At 33.3% G+C, this 17,905-nt stretch overlaps 2 protein-coding genes across 2 annotated transcripts; one reads left to right on the top strand and one right to left on the bottom strand.

Moving 5' to 3' along the window:
- The first annotated feature begins 7,779 nt into the window (after nucleotides 1–7,779).
- On the top strand, nucleotides 7,780–12,467 carry LOC102599812 (nucleolin 1). The gene is made up of 16 exons (XM_006367267.2): nucleotides 7,780–7,993; nucleotides 8,327–8,502; nucleotides 8,606–8,704; nucleotides 8,795–9,082; nucleotides 9,194–9,298; nucleotides 9,454–9,501; nucleotides 9,610–9,687; nucleotides 9,764–9,883; nucleotides 10,111–10,152; nucleotides 10,250–10,344; nucleotides 10,432–10,549; nucleotides 10,987–11,075; nucleotides 11,161–11,254; nucleotides 11,349–11,437; nucleotides 11,569–11,903; nucleotides 12,202–12,467. The coding sequence occupies exons 1-16, from the start codon at nucleotides 7,918–7,920 to the stop codon at nucleotides 12,228–12,230; spliced, it is 1,881 nt and encodes a 626-aa protein (XP_006367329.1). The 5' UTR covers nucleotides 7,780–7,917; the 3' UTR covers nucleotides 12,231–12,467.
- A 1,482-nt stretch (nucleotides 12,468–13,949) lies between these two features.
- Nucleotides 13,950–16,019, bottom strand: LOC102600147 (probable pectinesterase/pectinesterase inhibitor 46). The gene is made up of 2 exons (XM_006367268.2): nucleotides 14,915–16,019; nucleotides 13,950–14,817 (listed from the first exon to the last, which is right to left on the bottom strand). The coding sequence occupies exons 1-2, from the start codon at nucleotides 15,981–15,983 to the stop codon at nucleotides 14,138–14,140; spliced, it is 1,749 nt and encodes a 582-aa protein (XP_006367330.1). The 5' UTR covers nucleotides 15,984–16,019; the 3' UTR covers nucleotides 13,950–14,137.
- Nucleotides 16,020–17,905: the final 1,886 nt, after the last annotated feature.

Below are 17,905 nucleotides of genomic sequence, written 5' to 3' on the forward strand. Positions count from 1 at the left end.
AAAATGAAGTTAAAACGTTCAATAAAGACTCTTGAAAAGCTTTAAAGACTCACTTGGACTTGTTTCTTAACTTTGCTTGACTTGACTCTAACTTCACTTTGACTTGATCCTAACTCGCCTTGAATTGGATTAAGGATTCAAGGTATATGATCACACGTTTATGAATGAGTTCTTGACATTTAGACGTACTTTGGAGTGTTGGAAACAACTATGAAACATAGGTACAATACCATGGAACATGCATGAGAAAGTGTGAAAAGAATGGGGGAACTTGGCGTCCTTGGCGCTCTGCAAGGCGCGGAGCGCCAGCCCCAAAACTTCAGAGGGGGCCTGTTGGCGCTCTGCTAGGCGCGGCGCCCTAAGGGGGAAAGTTCAGAACCCCTTTTGGGGCGCGCTGGCAGGCTCGACGTGCCAACCTCTCTCCCAGAAAACTTGACTTTTTCTCCCTCTTTTTCCAACTCTAAACCACCCTAACTTCAAAGGTTTTAACCCCAACCACTAAGGATCATAAGATCCCTCAACATACAAGAGATTCAACTCAAAACACAACCAAATAATGTCCCTAATCAACAAGAACTTCAACAACACAATCAACAACCTTCAACAAGAACAACCACAAACTTTTCTCAATAATAAAACGAGTTTGGCGTGTGGGGGAGGGAACCAACCCAACACTATGAACTCACATACCTAGTAGGGATCACCCCCGACGATATCCACGACGGAAACTTGCTTGATCTCCTCTTTCTCCTCTTCTTCTCCTCTTCTTCACTCAAAATCCCTAACTCTCACTCTTATAAAATGGGACAAAACTGATCTAAAATCAGCCCAACACTTTAATATAACCAAAGAATTGATTAGTGAAAAGACCAAAATGCCCTTAAAATTTCCGGACGGATATCTCTGCCAACTGCCCAACTTCCAAAGGGCATAACTCACTCATACGAACTCGAAATCGAGCAAACTCGGTGGCGTTGGAAAGATCATTCCACGAACTTTGCAACCATAACTGGAACTACACCTAAATCATCCTGAGCTAGAAGTTATGACTGATCAAAGTTGGCCAAACTCACCTTTTCCCATACTTAGCCAAATTTCCAGAATTTTCAAAAACTACAAATCCAAAAAATAGAAAAATTTCAAATTCTTAAGCCTCTCCATAACCATTTCACATTGCCGGATGTTACACAAGATTACGTAATAACGAACATTAATAATGTAAAGGAAAATGATAATTATAACATTTATTCTTCAATCAATCATCTTTAATTTGATTTTATAATTTATCATTTTGCTTCTAGGAAGTGTTACTATTTGATATTTTTGGGTAATCAAATGAACATCAACCTGAGATATTAATTTTTCTAATAAATAAATAATTGTTGGTGAAGAGATAAATAAATTTTAAAAGACCGAAAAAAGTGAACAAATATTCTAATTCTAACGTGTAGAAAGTCCAGCCCTACCTTTTATTTTACATATATCATTTTAAAGTTCATCATTTAAATGTATCATAAGTAGTTATTAAAATGAAAAATTAAAGGGAGAATGTATCATATTGAACAACAATTCAACTTATTATATATACTTGAAAGGGAAAAATATTAAACAAATTAAGTTATTCAGTTTGTTTGAGTGTTTTTTAAAATCAACATACCAGAATGATAAAGTTCAATTTAAAACTACACTTCTATTCCAATTACAGTGTCGAGAAACACATTTATTACTTCAAGAAAAGTATTTACAACTTGTAGTAAACTTGAGAATTTGTTCATACTTCAAGTTAAATATGAGAAATTAATTTATTGTGTAGTTATCTATGTCTTTGGGATTAAAAGAGTCTCCAGTGTAGTCATATTCCTCTATAGGTCATCCGGCACATCATTGAACCCATGTCAAAAGTTTATTAATTCTTGTTTTCTTTTCCTGGTTCACTTCGCACATCAAGGTGCGATAAAGTTTTTAGGACTTTATGCCCTTACAATGGCATACCAAATTTGAATTTTGTCTTCAAGAGATGGTAGTATAGATCTTTAAGGAATTTTTTATTGTACCTTCAACAATTTTAGTAGAGAAAACTTGCATGAATACTCAATTAATCTGTGTTATTTATTCTGTACTAACAAATACTTATAAAAATAATTTTGCAGAAATATAAACAACAAAGTTTAAAACATGTACTCAAAAACAACATTTAATATCATAAGCATAAATTAATGACCGTAAGAAAATATACCATGATTTGTAACAATAGAATGAAACAGAAAGGAAAAAATCAAGCCCACTAAATGCACAATGTCTGGCCCTTTAAGAAAATTATTCCCCTCTAGTACCCGAGGTTTAAAAGAATGGATCATCTCAGGATGGAACGATTCCATTCACCAATGTATTGATACAAACAGAATGGTGTCAGTGAGCCACTCAACAGGAGCAAAATAGACGATAATTTAATCGTGCAGAAGAAGAAGAAGAGGTTCAGAATTTTCGTTGTTTTAAATAAGAGGAAATCCCTATATTTATAGACAACAAAGGGTAGTGTGAACAAATGTTTATTGTGCCTTATTGGAAAAGTCACAACTTTTTGAAAAAGTTACAACCCTTCAAAAAGGTCACAACGTTTCATAAGTCACAACTTTTCATAAAAGTCGCAACTCTTCATAAAAGTCATAACTTTTCATAAAAGCCACATCTTTTCATAAAAATCACAACTTTTTATGAAAGGGAAAGACTAGTTTTGAATATAAATAAATTAAAAGGAAAACCGAGTTTGTGGTGGCGCCACGTAGGCAGGCTTAGGGTTCTTTATATATATATATTACATTTTTATTGTTTGTATATTTGTATTTCACCTCCAGTGTACCAAACAAAACTAACGGGTTGCTTGGTAAAGTGTATTAGGAATTAGAACAAATAATGCATACATTACCTTGTGTATTACTAGTATCTTGTTTGATACTCTTTTCTAATCTATGTACAACTAATGTTTGCATTAATTATAAACACTATTGTGTATTAAGGTGTGTATTACTAAGGAAAAATTCTTTTGGCCAGAAAATTTTGCCAGAATGGTATTTTTACCTATGTTATTTTACCTTTTTGAACATTTTTACCCTTTTAACTTTAATACATTTTAACTAAAAAATGAAAAAAAGATTAGATTATTTTAAAATTAAAAAGATATTATAGATTTTTTGATTTTCTGGCCAAATTTTCTGGTCATTTAACATTATCCCATTACTAATACCATGTATTTCTAGGTATTAGTAATGCAGTGGTCTTAATGCATGCATTAACTCAATTGATTTTTTTTAAAGGAAAAATTGTATATAATAACAAACTATTAATTCAAATTAAATGTCATAACCATAATTTGATTTAATTGTACTCCGTAACAAACTGTTGTTATTTCGTCTCTCTCCCTGGTGAATCTCGCTCGCTACTCTCGGCAGTCTCTCCCTCGCTTTTATACAAATGCAAATGTATAAAATGCGTTTGTGTTTGTATAAAGCGAGAGAAAATTGTATATATACATATTTTCGTTCCCCTCTCTCCCCTCTCCCAGATCTCGCTCGCCACTCTCCCAGATCTCGCTCGCCAGTCTCTCTCTCGCCTTTCTCGCTTTATACAAACAAAAATATATAAATTGTGTTTCTGTTTGTATAAAGCGAGAGAAAATTGTATATACAAATACAAATGCATATATATATTTTCGTCCTATATACTTATGATTATACAAATACGATCTTCCCCTGCTCAGTTTTCTTTTGTCTTTCTCTCTTTCTCGCTTTATACAAACACAGATTATACAATTGATCTTTTGTATACTCGCTTTATACAAACACAGATTATACAATTGATTCTTTTGTATATGTATACCGAAATAGATTATACAATTGCTTCTTTTGTATATATGTATAGCGAAATAGCCATAGCAAACATAAAGTTTGCTATGGAGCGCAATTATGCAAATTATAGTTATAGCATACAAATATTATTTTTGTGTTTGTTATATGTGAAAATTGCTATTTTTTTTACTTCTTTGATTATCATTGATTGAATTTTTTATTCTTATTTTTTCTTTCATTCTTTAAGAAGTAAAAATATAAGAAATAAAAAAAGTGTGAATGGAAAAGAGAGAAAAGTAACAAAAAATTTACAATTTTTTTCGGATGTATTGTAATTTATTTTTTGTATTTGTAAAAAGAATTTGGGGTATATATGATAAATTTTACAAGAAAATTAGTGAAAAATAAGGACCATCAAAATAATAAATTCAAATTAGCAGTTGAATCAAGAAGACAAAAAAAAAGGTGTGAGAAGGATCAAATACACCCCGACATGGATATTTTTTTAAATAAAAAAAAATTAAAAGATAAATTAAAATTAGTTTTTTCACGTCCTTTAGAGGAAAATGATATATGTGAGCCGTTTGTATAATAATATAATATAAATGAGCTGCTTTTATAACAAGTGTATATCAATTATAAATGACAAACTTGAAGGGTATATCAAGTCTTTTTTCCCAATTACTATAAGGCTCAAACTGTAGACATTTGTAAAAGTTACATTTTTTAAAGAAATCGAATTGATAATTCTACACTCCATAATTAAGTTATTACATTTTTTTCTTTAAGAAAATTTCCGGGTTCAGTAGTAGGAAAGAAAGGGACCTCTCACTCAATTCAATAACATGTTCTAGGGCATGAATCGGTTCTAGTTTTAAATTAAGTGTCCGTTCGAATCTAACTTATTTTTAGGTGCTTTTGATTTTTAAATATATATTTTTTAGTTTTGGAGGTATTTGGAAAGGTTAAAAAGTGCTCTTAAGTAGGCGTTTGACCATGCAATACCATATCACGATATGGAATCGTGAGATGAAATCAGCGTTTGGACATGTGATTTTACGCTGATTCCATACCATGAGATGTGATTCCATATTCTCCAAAAATCATGATATGGGAATTCCATATCATGATTTGAGATATTTGTAATACAAAAATTGATCCACAAGTTTATATTTTGTTAAAACAACCCCACATTTATATCTACTAACCATTTATTTCATATGTAAATAAAAATTATAATCACATTGTAGACAGTAAAATTCGCGACGATATGGAATCGTGAGATGAAATCAGCGTTTGGACATGCGATTTTACGCTGATTCCATACCATGAGATGTAATTCCATATCATGATTTGAGATATTTGTAATACAAAAATTGATCCACAAGTTTATATTTTGTTAAAACAACCCCACTTTATATGTACTAACCATTTATTTCATATGTAAATAAAAATTATAATCACATTGTAGACAGTAAAATTCGCGTCGAGAAAAACAATAATCAAGAATGGAAAATTATGCAACAATCGTTTTATTATTTCAAGTGTGACTGTTACAATCACTATGATTCCTCTGAATTCGCTTTTTCAAATATAATTCAAGGGCTCTTGAGCTTGATCTTGAGCTTGATCTTGAACTTGAGATTTATCTTGATCTTGATCTTGAACTTGAACTTGGACTTGGACTTGATCTTGATCTTGAACTTGATCTTGACTTGAACTTTATCTTGATCTTGACTTTTAGTTGATTTCAAGGGCTTTGGTCTTGATCTTGATCGTTTTTGAACTTGAACTTTATCCTGATCTTGACTGTTAGTTGAATCCAAGGGCTTCAAGTTTGATCTTGAATCCAGCGGTCTTGATCTTGATCGTTCTTGAACTTGAACTTGAACTTTATCTTGATCTTGACTTCTAGTTAAATCCAAGGGTTTCGAGCTTGATCTTGACTTTTAGTTGAATCCAAGGGCTTCGAGCTTGATCTTGAATCCGGTGGTCTTGATCTTGATCGTTCTTGAACTTGATCTTTATCTTGATCTTGACTTCTTTCAAATCATCAATTCTTGAACTTGAACACTTGAATTCTTGAACTCTTGAGTTCTTGAATTCTTAAACTTGTAGCTTGTAGAGAAATTTGTGGCTTTTGATCACGAGCTTTCTCTAGCTTTTTGTTTAGAATTCTTCGTTCTTTTTTCTGAGTTATGAGGACTCCTATTTATAGTTTTAAAATAGAGGAGTTGTGATTGGAAAAGGACTCCTTTCGGCCAATCAAATTTAAGTGACATGACATATGGGCTTTATGGAGCGGGCTTTAATTAAATCTATATTTATTAGGTTTTAATAATTAACTCAATTATATTAATCTATAATATTTATTTGAACTAATATATTCATAAATTTAATATAATCCGAATCATTTTATAAATTTATATTTAATAAATTTTAAATGACTACACACATCATTACTTTTTAAAATTTATTGTTCTCACCGACATAAAATTTATTTTTCTCACCAAGATATAGTCACTTTAACTCACACCAACCGATTGTTGAGTAATAATTGTTCTCTTCATTTACTCCAACACCTAATTTATTACTTTTACCGTTTTGTATTTATTACAACTCAAAGTAACAATGTTGGTTTGACTTCTCGGTCACATGATCGAGAAATGCAAGTTCAACGTGAGGAAATTGTTCGTACTATGTAGGAGGATTATATTAAAGACTAATACACTACAATGTTCAATTTTTTTATTATTGAATTAAAGTTAGATGAATCAGTTACTTAAGTGGAGAACAAATAGTTTTGTAGTAATTTATTATGCGATTTTATAAATTTTTGTATATTTGGTAAGATTGAATAAACAATTGGGGCTATTTTAATAGTTTTATAAGTAAGATTGAATAAAAAATTCTATTCCAAAGTATTCGCTTCTGAAAGAATTTGAACTAATTGTGCAACAGTTGAGCGTTTCTGTCTGGGATTATTTTAATAGTTTTACAACTTATGGATTATTATGTTTATGAGAAAATATACAACACAAAAATTCTATATCGCATATCCAAACAAAACTTCAATTTCATCTCATAATTCCATATTATGATATCATATTATGATTCCATATCGCATGGCCAAACGGTCCCTAATTACTCACTTTTAAGCCAAAAATATTTTAAAATAGGAGAATTTTCGCATATAGCCACTCAAAAATAGCTTAATTATACTCCATAACTATAGTTTGCTACTTACGATTCGTAACTACAGTTATAGGGTGGAGAGTGACTAGCGAGATTGGTAGAGGGAGGAGAGAGACGAGTGAGAGATGGCAGAAAGTGAAGAGAGTGAAGAGAGCTGAATTGTATATGTATATCAGTTAGATAATTGTATATATGTAACTACTATGTATATATATATCAATGATTGTATTTGTATATTTGCATATAATTTGAATTCGTATACAATTGAATCGAGTTAAAACATTTATATTTGTATATTCAATCTCTCTCTCATTTTATACAAACACAAATTATACATTATATTTGTATAATTTGTATTTGTTTAAAACGAGAGAGAAAGAGAGAAAAGATAGAGGAAGAGAGGCGAGAGAGAATGTAATTATAACTAGAAGTAAGTTCTGAATTGTAATTAATGTAAATTGTAGCTATGTTAGCTAATTAACTAGTATATATTTGCTTAATCGCGTAATTTTTTTCCTTAAAAAATAAGTCAAAAGTCAAAAAATAAAAATCATCTATAACTTTTTAGATTTTAATTTATATAAGTTACTTTTTATAATCTAATCCAAACGAGACGCTAAATTTTCAGAAAAAAGAGAATACAAGTGATAAAAAGACTTAAATAGCGTTGAGATGAGAAATATGTGAGGCAAAACCCTAATTATAACTTATGATAGTGTCGCCGTTACACAAAAGGGCCTATTTTTACTCTATAAAAGCAAGCTCAAATAGATATTTCCATCTATTCTCTTTCGCTAAACCCTAAAGTTTTCCCTTAGGGTTTTATAGTTGTCTCCTCCTCCCGCTGCTTCCTTCTTTTCCCCTCCCACAACTTGTAATGGGTAAATCTATCAAGAAGTCCGCCACCAAGGTTGATGCTGCTGTAGTTGCTCCAACCAAACCCATGAAGAAAGGTTTGATCTTTTCCCCCCTTTTTGTTTTGTTGATTTTATGTTTTTTCTTGTTATGGGTTCTAAAGTTTGAACCTTTTGACTCTTTAAATTGGTCTGATTGAGGTTTTCTTGAAAATTTTGTGTGTGGTTTTCGTTTTATATGCTCTGTTTTTTTTTTTTTGTGTTTTTTTAGCGTCCATGGATGGTGTGTTGAGCAAAATACTACTTTTTTTTTATCAAATGCCCTTTCCCTACCCCTAGCGAATTCACAAGGTTGATTTTGATGGTTCTTGTTCTTGGTAGAGGAAAACATATATTGGTTGGTGGTCTGACTAGTTGACTGTATGTTTACAGGGAAGAGAGAAGCTGAGGATGAAATTGCCAAGTTGGTGAGTGCAAAGAAGCAGAAGAAAGATGTGGCTGTAGCACAAGCTGTTGATAAAAAGAAGACTGATGTCAAAACTCAAAAGAAGAACAAGCAAGAAAGCAGTTCCTCTGACGATAGCTCCTCTGAGTCGGAAGATGAGAAGGTAATGCATGCACCTAATTCTTTTCATGTAGTCTGTAAAGAATTTTGATTTGTATTGTAGTGAATAACTGGCTTCATGTGTCTTGTTCTTATTTTGTATGCAGCCTACTAAAGCAGTGGTGCCTCCTAAGAAAGTGGCTCCTGCCAAAAAAGGAAAGGTAGCCAGCAGTTCTGACGACTCAGATTCTTCAGATGAGGATGAAGTAAATTACTATCTAACAGCTGCTATGTGTATTTTTGATAGTATTTTGTCTTGTTTGGTAACTGACAGCTGGTGTTGTGATTGTGTATAGGCTCCTGCTAAGAAGGTTGTTGCAGCTTCAACTAAGAATGGCGTTGCTGCTAAGAAGAAAGATGAGTCAAGTGATGATTCGGATGATAGCAGCTCCGAGGAAGATGTACCTGCACCCAAGAAACCTCCTACTAATGGCGCTAAGAAAGACGAGTCAAGTGATGATTCTGATGATAGCAGCTCTGAGGATGAAGCTGTTGTTAAGAAGGCACCTGCTGTTGTTAAGAAGGCACCTGCTGCTGCCTCTAAAAAGGAAGAATCCAGCGATGACTCCAGTTCAGATGATGATGTAAGGACCAGATATGCAAATATTTTCCCTTGACAACTTACTTATGAAATTGGTACCATGTTAGATATGCTATCAGCGCTTTGATACTATAATTGATTGTCTTTTTGACAGGAACCTCCCTCTAAGGTAGCTGCTCAACCTAAAAAAGCTCTTCAAGCTGTGAAGAAGGCTAGTGACAGCTCTGATGATTCCGATTCTGATTCTGATTCAGACAAGGTTTGACCACTTGATTGTTTTGTGTTATTTTTGTCCTATTGCTATTTCATAGAATCCATTAACACTTGCGTAATGATCTTAGATGTATTTTTGAGTATGTTTGTATGATATTTTTGCTGGATTTGCATGGTTGTCTGATTATTTCCTCTCTTTAGGGAAAGGCTGCTACTGAATCTAAAAAGGCTGCTACTGTATCCAAAAAGGTATGCCTGAGTTCCTTTCCTGGCATTCTGCTTCACTTCTTTGTTTGAACAATATTAGTATTTTGTTAGCCAAGGTTTTTATATTTTATAAGTTCATCGCTTTTGTAGGTTGCTTCATCCGATGATGACAGTGAGGATGATAGTTCTGAGGAGAGTGATGAAGAGCCTCAAAAGAAAAAGAGCAAGGTCTCAATATGTTTCATTTGTGATGTTTCAATTTGTATTTCATTTTATTTCACGCTCTAACACTTGTGCTTCACAGGCCTCTTCCACTCCAGTTGTCTCAAAAACTCCAGAGAAGAGTAGTTCTGAGGAATCTTCTGACTCAGAGGACTCCTCTGAAGATGAGGAGGATGACAAACCATCCAAAACTCCCAAGAAGGTCATATATTTTCATATCTTTGGGTTGATCAGCATATTTTTTTTTGGCATCATCTGCATCTTTCATATTAGTGACCTCATAGCTCTTCCAGTTGGATTTAGCTTGCATTGTTTTCCCCTTTTTTAATTAATGTTTAGCTGTTCCTAAGATGTAAGTTTGGAGTTTTTCAATTTATAATTAGTCAAATAAAATTGTCTGAACTGTGGGAGGTTTTCTTGCTAAATCAGGGTGCTGATGTAGAAATGGTTGATGCTCCTTCTGCTAAAGCTGTAAGTGAAGCTTTATATAATTATGTTCTTAATTGTTAGTTTTATAAAATTATATTTGCATGTATTTTACTTGGAACTGTTTTATTTTAAAATGCAGCAACAAACCCCTATTACTCCTAAAGCCCAAACTCCAGGGGGATCGAAAACATTGTTTGTTGGAAATCTATCCTATTCAGTTGAACAGGCGGATGTGTGAGTTATTATTGAACTTTTCCAGTACTTTGTCTGTGTGATAATAGTGTGATATATCTTGGACTTATAAAAGAAGGCTTTTTGCAGGGAGAATTTCTTCAAAGATGCTGGAGAAGTTCAGGAAGTGCGCTTTTCTACACATGAGGATGGTTCGTTTAAGGGCTATGGTCATGTTGAGTTTGTCACTGCTGAAGCTGCACATAAGGTAGTTTTTTTTTCCCATAACCAACCAGTCTGAATGCATGCTTGCTTCTATGATCTGGACAGTGTGATAGTATATTAAAATAAGGCCCATTCCTCTCAATCTCTCTTTCAAAGTGAAGTGACTCCATTAAATTCCAAGTTGTCAAAAAAGAAAATATGTTGAACTTAAAGTTCATATATATATATATATATATACACACACACATGTATGTATGTGTGTATACATATGTATGTATGTATGTATGTATGTATATGTAAATATGATGTGTTATGCATCAGTCTCACTTGACCATGAACCTAAATTGGAACTTCAAAGATTAAAGTGCCTACCATAATTGTATAGATAAAGATGAACACCATCCATTACATACATTGACCTGATTAGCTTTTTTAGTCCCCTGTGAATGGAATGCTAAAATCTATTGTTTATCAATTTAGGCACTTGAACTTAATGGGCATGATCTTTTGGGCCGTGATGTGAGGTTGGACCTGGCTCGTGAGAGGGGAGAATATACACCTCGCAGTGGGTATGCAATCTCTCTCCCCTTATTCCTTCCATTTAAGCTGAAAGTAAAGACATCAATTTCTCAATGGGTATCTTATGTTATGTAGGAGAGATGAGAACTCATTCCAGAAGCCGGCGGCTAGAAGTGATGGAACAACAATTTTTGTCAGGGGCTTTGACAAAAATGAGGCTGAAGACCAGGTCCTTGTCTTGAACCGTTTTGTTTCTCACCATTGTCTGTGTGACACTTCCCTTTGATGTCTTGAGATGGTCTAAATTTCATATGCTATTGCAGATTAGGAGTTCACTGGAGGAGCACTTTGCATCTTGTGGGAAGATCTTTAAAACAAGAATTCCTACAGACCCAGAAGGCTATATTAAAGGGTATTTCTCATTTTCACGTGCATGCTTTCTCATTTTTGATTGTCCAGCTTTGCCTCCTAACAATTTGTAGGTCGATAGAAGCATTTGTTTTTTTTAACTGATGACTCTGTTAATTTGGCCTTCTCTTGCAGGATGGCTTATATTGAGTTTGCAAATGGTGATGCTGATGCTCTAAACAAAGCTCTTGAGCTTGATGGATCAGAAGTTGGAGGGTTTAGCTTGAATGTGCAAGAAGCAAAACCAAGGGGTGACAGTTCAGGTGGAGGTGGCAGGGGTTTTGGTGGTAGAAGTGGTGGTAGGGGTGGTGGTAGAGATAGTGGTGGTAGATTTGGCGGTCGTGGTGGTGGAGGCCGCTTTGGTGGTGGTGGCCGCTTTGGTGGCGGTGGACGCGGTGGAGGTGGTGGACGTTTTGGCGGTGGAGGCAGAGGACGAGGAACTCCCAACAAGCCAAGCTTCACTCCATCTGGTAATGTCATTGTATCTGAACTTTTACTGTTTACTTGGGGAAAAAACGAGTCCTTTTTCCTGTCTCCCCTACTACTGCATCCGAACTTTTTGGTTCTTTTAATTTTTTTAAAACATAGTACATGGTTGGTTGTTCCATATGGATGAACAAATGCTACTGCACCGAATCTCAAATGAGTGGACCTATAGCCATAGATATATCATGGGAAGAACAAAATAGCGGTTCTGAACTGTTTTTGAAGTCTCAAATTTCATTATTTTCTTGGCTAATTCATTTTAATGTTGTGGTAATTTTGCAGGTAAGAAGACTACCTTTAGTGACGAGTGACTTTGTCGCTGGGACTCTATGGCCAACTTATCTTGATCTCGTGGACGTTTTATCTTATTTTAAAAATATTATAAATTTTGTTAGCAAGAACTTTAGTAGTTAGTAGACAAGTCGGATAATTTTGTTTCTTTTGAGTTTATGTACCATTCTTTGTGGGTGGAAAATGAGTTTGTTCACTGTTGATATCCAGTGTTTGGTATCACTTTATATAATTGCTTCATATGACAAGTTATTTTTCATAACCCTTGTGAAAAACACAATAATGTTATTGATGTAGGTAAGGTAGAATATCTACCTCAAACATCAATGTAAATTTTCCCTTGTTTATTATATGCTCAACTCCACCTCAAAAATTTTCACCATAACAAAATCCCGCTCCTTCTCCAAAATAATATACAAATACCCTTTTCATTGAACCATCAGAAATTCAAAATTAGATAGATTGTGACTTCTCCCTCAAAGATGATCTCTATTTATGATAAATTCTTTATCCACACAAGTTTCAATAATTAGAGACATCTAAAATACTTGTTTTGATCGAGTTGAGGTGTCTCAATGAAATTTTGAGGAATATAATAGTTGGAATATCAAATTGGTAAAAATACAAAGGTCTTCCAAATCAATATATGATTAAAGCATGAAAGGAGTCTAGATTGAAAATACTAAAATAGACTGTTTATATACTTTTATGCATGCTTCTTAATAAAATGCGTAGTATGATTATTCCTTTTCAGAATATCCAGGTACTCCTTTGAGAATTGATTAAGTTGATTCGATTGAAAAAAAAGAAAGATAGAAAATGAATGTTTTCTTTCTTTTGAGTATTAAAAAGGAGAGGAGATGTAGATCGTGTTTATATGACAACAATTGTTATTAAACTTAATGCTGAATTTATTTGATATGTGCAGATACTGCCTCTACTTTGTTAATGTGGACACTTTTTTTGTTGTTAAAACTAGTAATATTGCTAATGTGGATACTTCCAAATGCAATAAAACCATCACTGGATTTTGAAGCAAAAAAAAGAGATAAGAACTTTGAATGAGCATTGCACTGTTTGAAACTCAGTGCATACAACTTTCTCTAGGTGTGCAGAGTATCAAAGTTTTGGGCTAACCACTTTTGGTTTATGATTATGTATTTTTATGCAGGAAATGATGAGATATTTTTACGTATGATTAATAATCGAATAACTAAATCAAATCAAATCGAATCGAAATTGATAACAACCAAATCAATAAATATATATTATATTTGGTTTTATTAATTTAAAAATGATTAAATTGGTTTGATTTTTATTTTGATCAATAACCGACCCAAACCGACCCGTGAATACCCCTATACACAATTAATAATAATTATATCAAGATTAAAAAAATAACTACATTTAATGGACTATATAATATTTTTTATAAAATATTTATATCTACTTGATCCATTCAATATATATAAAATGTATTAATACAAGAAGTCAAGATAGAACTTCTTGAAAATATCAAGTTTTTAATTCATTTACTTTATAATTAATAGGGGTAAAATGGTAAACTCACTATGTAAATCATTGTTTTCTTAATAGGTGTGCCAATTCAAAAGTGGACAAGTATTTAGGGACAAAAGAAGTACTATATCTCAACATAAGGATGATTGATAAAAAAAAGAGAGAATAAAGATGAACTCATCTCATCATCATTACATTTGTAATTAGTATTAAATGTCATTTAAAATTGAATAAATTTGACAAGAAATATATATTTCTTGTGTAACAAAAGGCTCAGTGAAATGAAATAGCAAATGAGCAGAAGATATATGGTTGTTTTAAACCAAGAAAATATAAAAACAAAGAGAAAACAAAAGAATGGAAGAAAAAATGATCACTTTCCAAAATATAGTAGTAGTGTATCTCTCTCTCAAAGACCAGCCATAAATGGAACACCAGCTGCAGGAAGCCATTTGTTTCCCTGAATGAAAGGCTTTACTGTGAACTTGCTTGCTATTTTACTTGTAAGTCCCAATTTCAAGCCTTCCCAATTAACTCTGTTTTTTGTATTTGCCCCTGCTCCAGTATTGTTATACTCAGCATAAAATATGGTACTTGGAGCTGTGGTTCCAACCCATGGCATCCATCCATTTGGATGAATGAAACCTCCCAAGTTTGATTCCATGAAAACAGTTGTTGAGTAATTCTTCCATGGCCTTCCTAAAAATGTATTGATCCCAGTAAGGTTTCCCCACGGCATAACGCTACAGTTTTGGATAGAAATTCCAGTGTTTTGATTTGGATCAACTTTTCCTTGAGCTGTGATGGTGTTCTGTTGCCCACTCATTGGTATTCTTGGAAGAATGTTGCAGTTTTGGAGTACAACTGCTGAGTTACCAAAGATGAAATCCACTGTCCCATAGATATCACATTCTTTGTAGAATTGTCTGTTGGAATGAGCATAAAGAGTGTCTTGGAACGCGTCCATTCTGCAGCGGTAGAACACTGATTCATCTGCTGTTGACATTAATGCAACTGCTTGATGCTTTGCTGCACCAGCTGTGTTTACAAATCCAATATCACGAGCCACAAATCCCTTTCCAAACACAGCTGCAGAAACACTACTATATTAGACTTGTTCATATATATATATATAATTATTACCTACTCTGTTAGGAAGCACTAATCAGAATTAAGAGAGACTTACCGAAGGTGGCACTTTGGAATGTAGGTGTTCCATCAATAAAGTTACGGTTACCAGAAACGATGGTAGCGTCTTTTCCATCACCAATGATCATAATGTTCCATTTAGTCTTCTCAACCCTAACATTCTCTTTGTAAACACCCTTTTTCACATAGATCACAAATCTCTTCTTGCTCTTCTCTGGTGCAGCTTTTAGTGCAGCCTTAATGCTCTTGTACTTCCCTGAACCATCTTTAGCCACTACTACATTCACCTTTATCTTTGTTTCTGATGATTTCTGCAGCAGTTTCCTGTCATTTGATGACGACAACCAGCTCGGGTACTCATCATCATCATCATCTCCATATCCCATCAAACGTCTCCTCTTTCCGATAGCACCTAAGCTGGTAATGGAATTTTCTAACGAGCTTATAAGTGCCAAGCTGTTACTGGTGTACCGGGTGGAGTTGTTCAAATTCTGTCCTGCAGCTTTGCGTATGGCACTATTTGATGTGACATTTTCAAAACTATCAATACAGGTCTGCTGATAAGTCCCTGCAGAACTCAACCATGTCTTTAGATCATCAAAGGCATCGAGTAAAGAGGTTTCAGCAACGGACAACGTGTCATTCAGATGATCAAACGCAAGGGATAGAAGCTCGTGACAACTCTGGATAGCTTTAGCAGCTGCTGGATCATTGATGTTTTTGAATGTATCACTCTTTAAGAAGTTATCGGAGGCACCAGAGAGCTCGTTGAGGGCAACTAGAACAGACATCTTGTAAATATCTTGAGGTTTGAGAGCATTGCCTTTTGCAGCATATGGGGAAAGGCTGGAGATACATGAGTCGGGATAGAGGGTTAGATTGCATACAGCACTAATGGTTGAGGTCATCGACGAGACATTATCATTTTGTTGGGAAGATTTGTTTTTGTTGTGAGAAACACCACCAACCACTGCCCCGATAACGATGGACACAAGAACAATGGATGATATGGCAATAATTATGATTCTCTTCCTCGTCTTACGACGAGCCATGAGCCTCTCATTGTCTAGTTCGTCAAGCTTTCCCCATGGATTAAGAGAGGCCATGGTGATTGATGTATGATGCAAATAAAATTAAATAAATTTAGATGAATGGGCTGTTTTTGATGTGCAAATTTGGCTCTTATTTATACAATTATATGACTTTGAAAAATTAAAATATAATTATTTTAAAGACAAAAACGCGGGAATTAAGTACGTGCAAGGCATCACCTAAGTGGAAATTATTCTCATTTTGGCTATCGACGTGCTTCTCCATGTCTTCTTTTTCATAATTCCCCCCTAACCACTAACTCATAAATAGAACTTCTTTCATCACCAAGTCCACCAACATTTCTCCTATAGTATATTCACCTAAAATATTCCTCTAGTCAAACCCCCAATCTATCTATTTATCTATATTAATTATATATTATAAAGTACGTACAAAACTTCTTGAGTTATAAAATTAAATTATCAAAATGTTCATCAAAGCTAAACATCTTTTTTGACATTCACTTAAGCACTATTTAATACTTCTTCTGTCCCAATTTATGTGACATTTTATTTTGTTTTTCAAGAGTCAAACAGTTTATCTTTGATTAGGAATTTGTGCATGGAATCTTCAAATGTTTTGAAATGAAATTTATATATTTGTAAACTACGTAAAAAGTACTCTAAGTCACAATAATTAACAATTCAAAATATTTAAATGATATATGAAAAATTTACGGTCAAAAATAGATTTGTTTGAATATCGAAATCCAAAAGGTGCCAAATAAATTGGGACAGAGGGAGTATTATTTTTGTACAAAAATATAAATATATATTCCACTTCCTCCGTTTTAATTTGTTTGTCTTACTTTCCTTTTTTTTTACCTCCATTTCAATTTGTTTGTATTACTTTCCTTCTCTTATCCGTTTTTTTTAAAAAGATTATTTTTTACAACTATTTAATTCTATTTTTTTCACATGATATTTTTAAGATCACAACATTCAAATTTTTTCTTTATTTTCTTAAACTCTATGTCAAGTCAAAATCAGATAAACAAATTTAAATCGGGAGTAACAAATAAGATAATGGTAAAATCTATATCTATATATAATATAAAAGAAAAATATAGATAAAGTGATGTGATACCTCTATGACCTCTATTTATATTTACCTTTTTTTTGGACACTAGTGAACAAAGTTGTGTTTAGCGCGATCATGAATAAGTTAGTGAATTATATACAGTATAAGAGGCTAGGAAACAGATATTGGACGACATGACTGCATCCTAGCCTAGGGGTATTTTTGGAATTATCTATTTTTGTGCTTTAAAGGTATTGTATTTAACTGCTTTATATGTGTGCGTTTTTCCTGTTGGACCAAAAAGTCAGCCACTTTGGTTTGAATCAAAACAAAAATGTGTAGCTTTTTGAAATTGTAGGACCTGTTATAAAATAAAGGTAATGTACTAAAATTAAGAAGACAAATAGATGAGAAAATATTAAGTGTAGTCTTTTTCTTTTTCGATTACTTTTGCCTTATGTTATGTTTCAAGAAGAGGGCTATATATACATATATATAATTGGGCACCTAGTATAATATATGGATATTTATTTGCCATGTATATACTTGAGCACCAAGTATATTGTATAACTAGCTTACAACATATATTATGTTGCGTGTATCCATTTTACACACAAAAGAATATTTATTTATTAATTTTCTTCTGTTATTCTTATCATAGCAGTTAAACTATCTTCTAATTTTACCGTTTCTTTTTGAGAAAATAGTCAAATGTCCCCTCAACCTATTATCGAATTCCCAACTACATACTTATGTTTCACGGGAGTCCTATCACCCCCCTAGACTATTTTAAAATGGAATAATTACACCCTTAGATGCTGACATGGCACAGAGAGTGTCATCACTCTTTTGGAGGCATGTGAAAGTCAGAAGAATTGATAAATAATATTTTTAATTTGACTTTTTGTTAATTATA

Source organism: Solanum tuberosum, unplaced genomic scaffold, assembly GCF_000226075.1.
Source record: "Solanum tuberosum cultivar DM 1-3 516 R44 unplaced genomic scaffold, SolTub_3.0 scf00716, whole genome shotgun sequence".
In the NCBI taxonomy this organism is placed as follows: domain Eukaryota; kingdom Viridiplantae; phylum Streptophyta; class Magnoliopsida; order Solanales; family Solanaceae; genus Solanum; species Solanum tuberosum.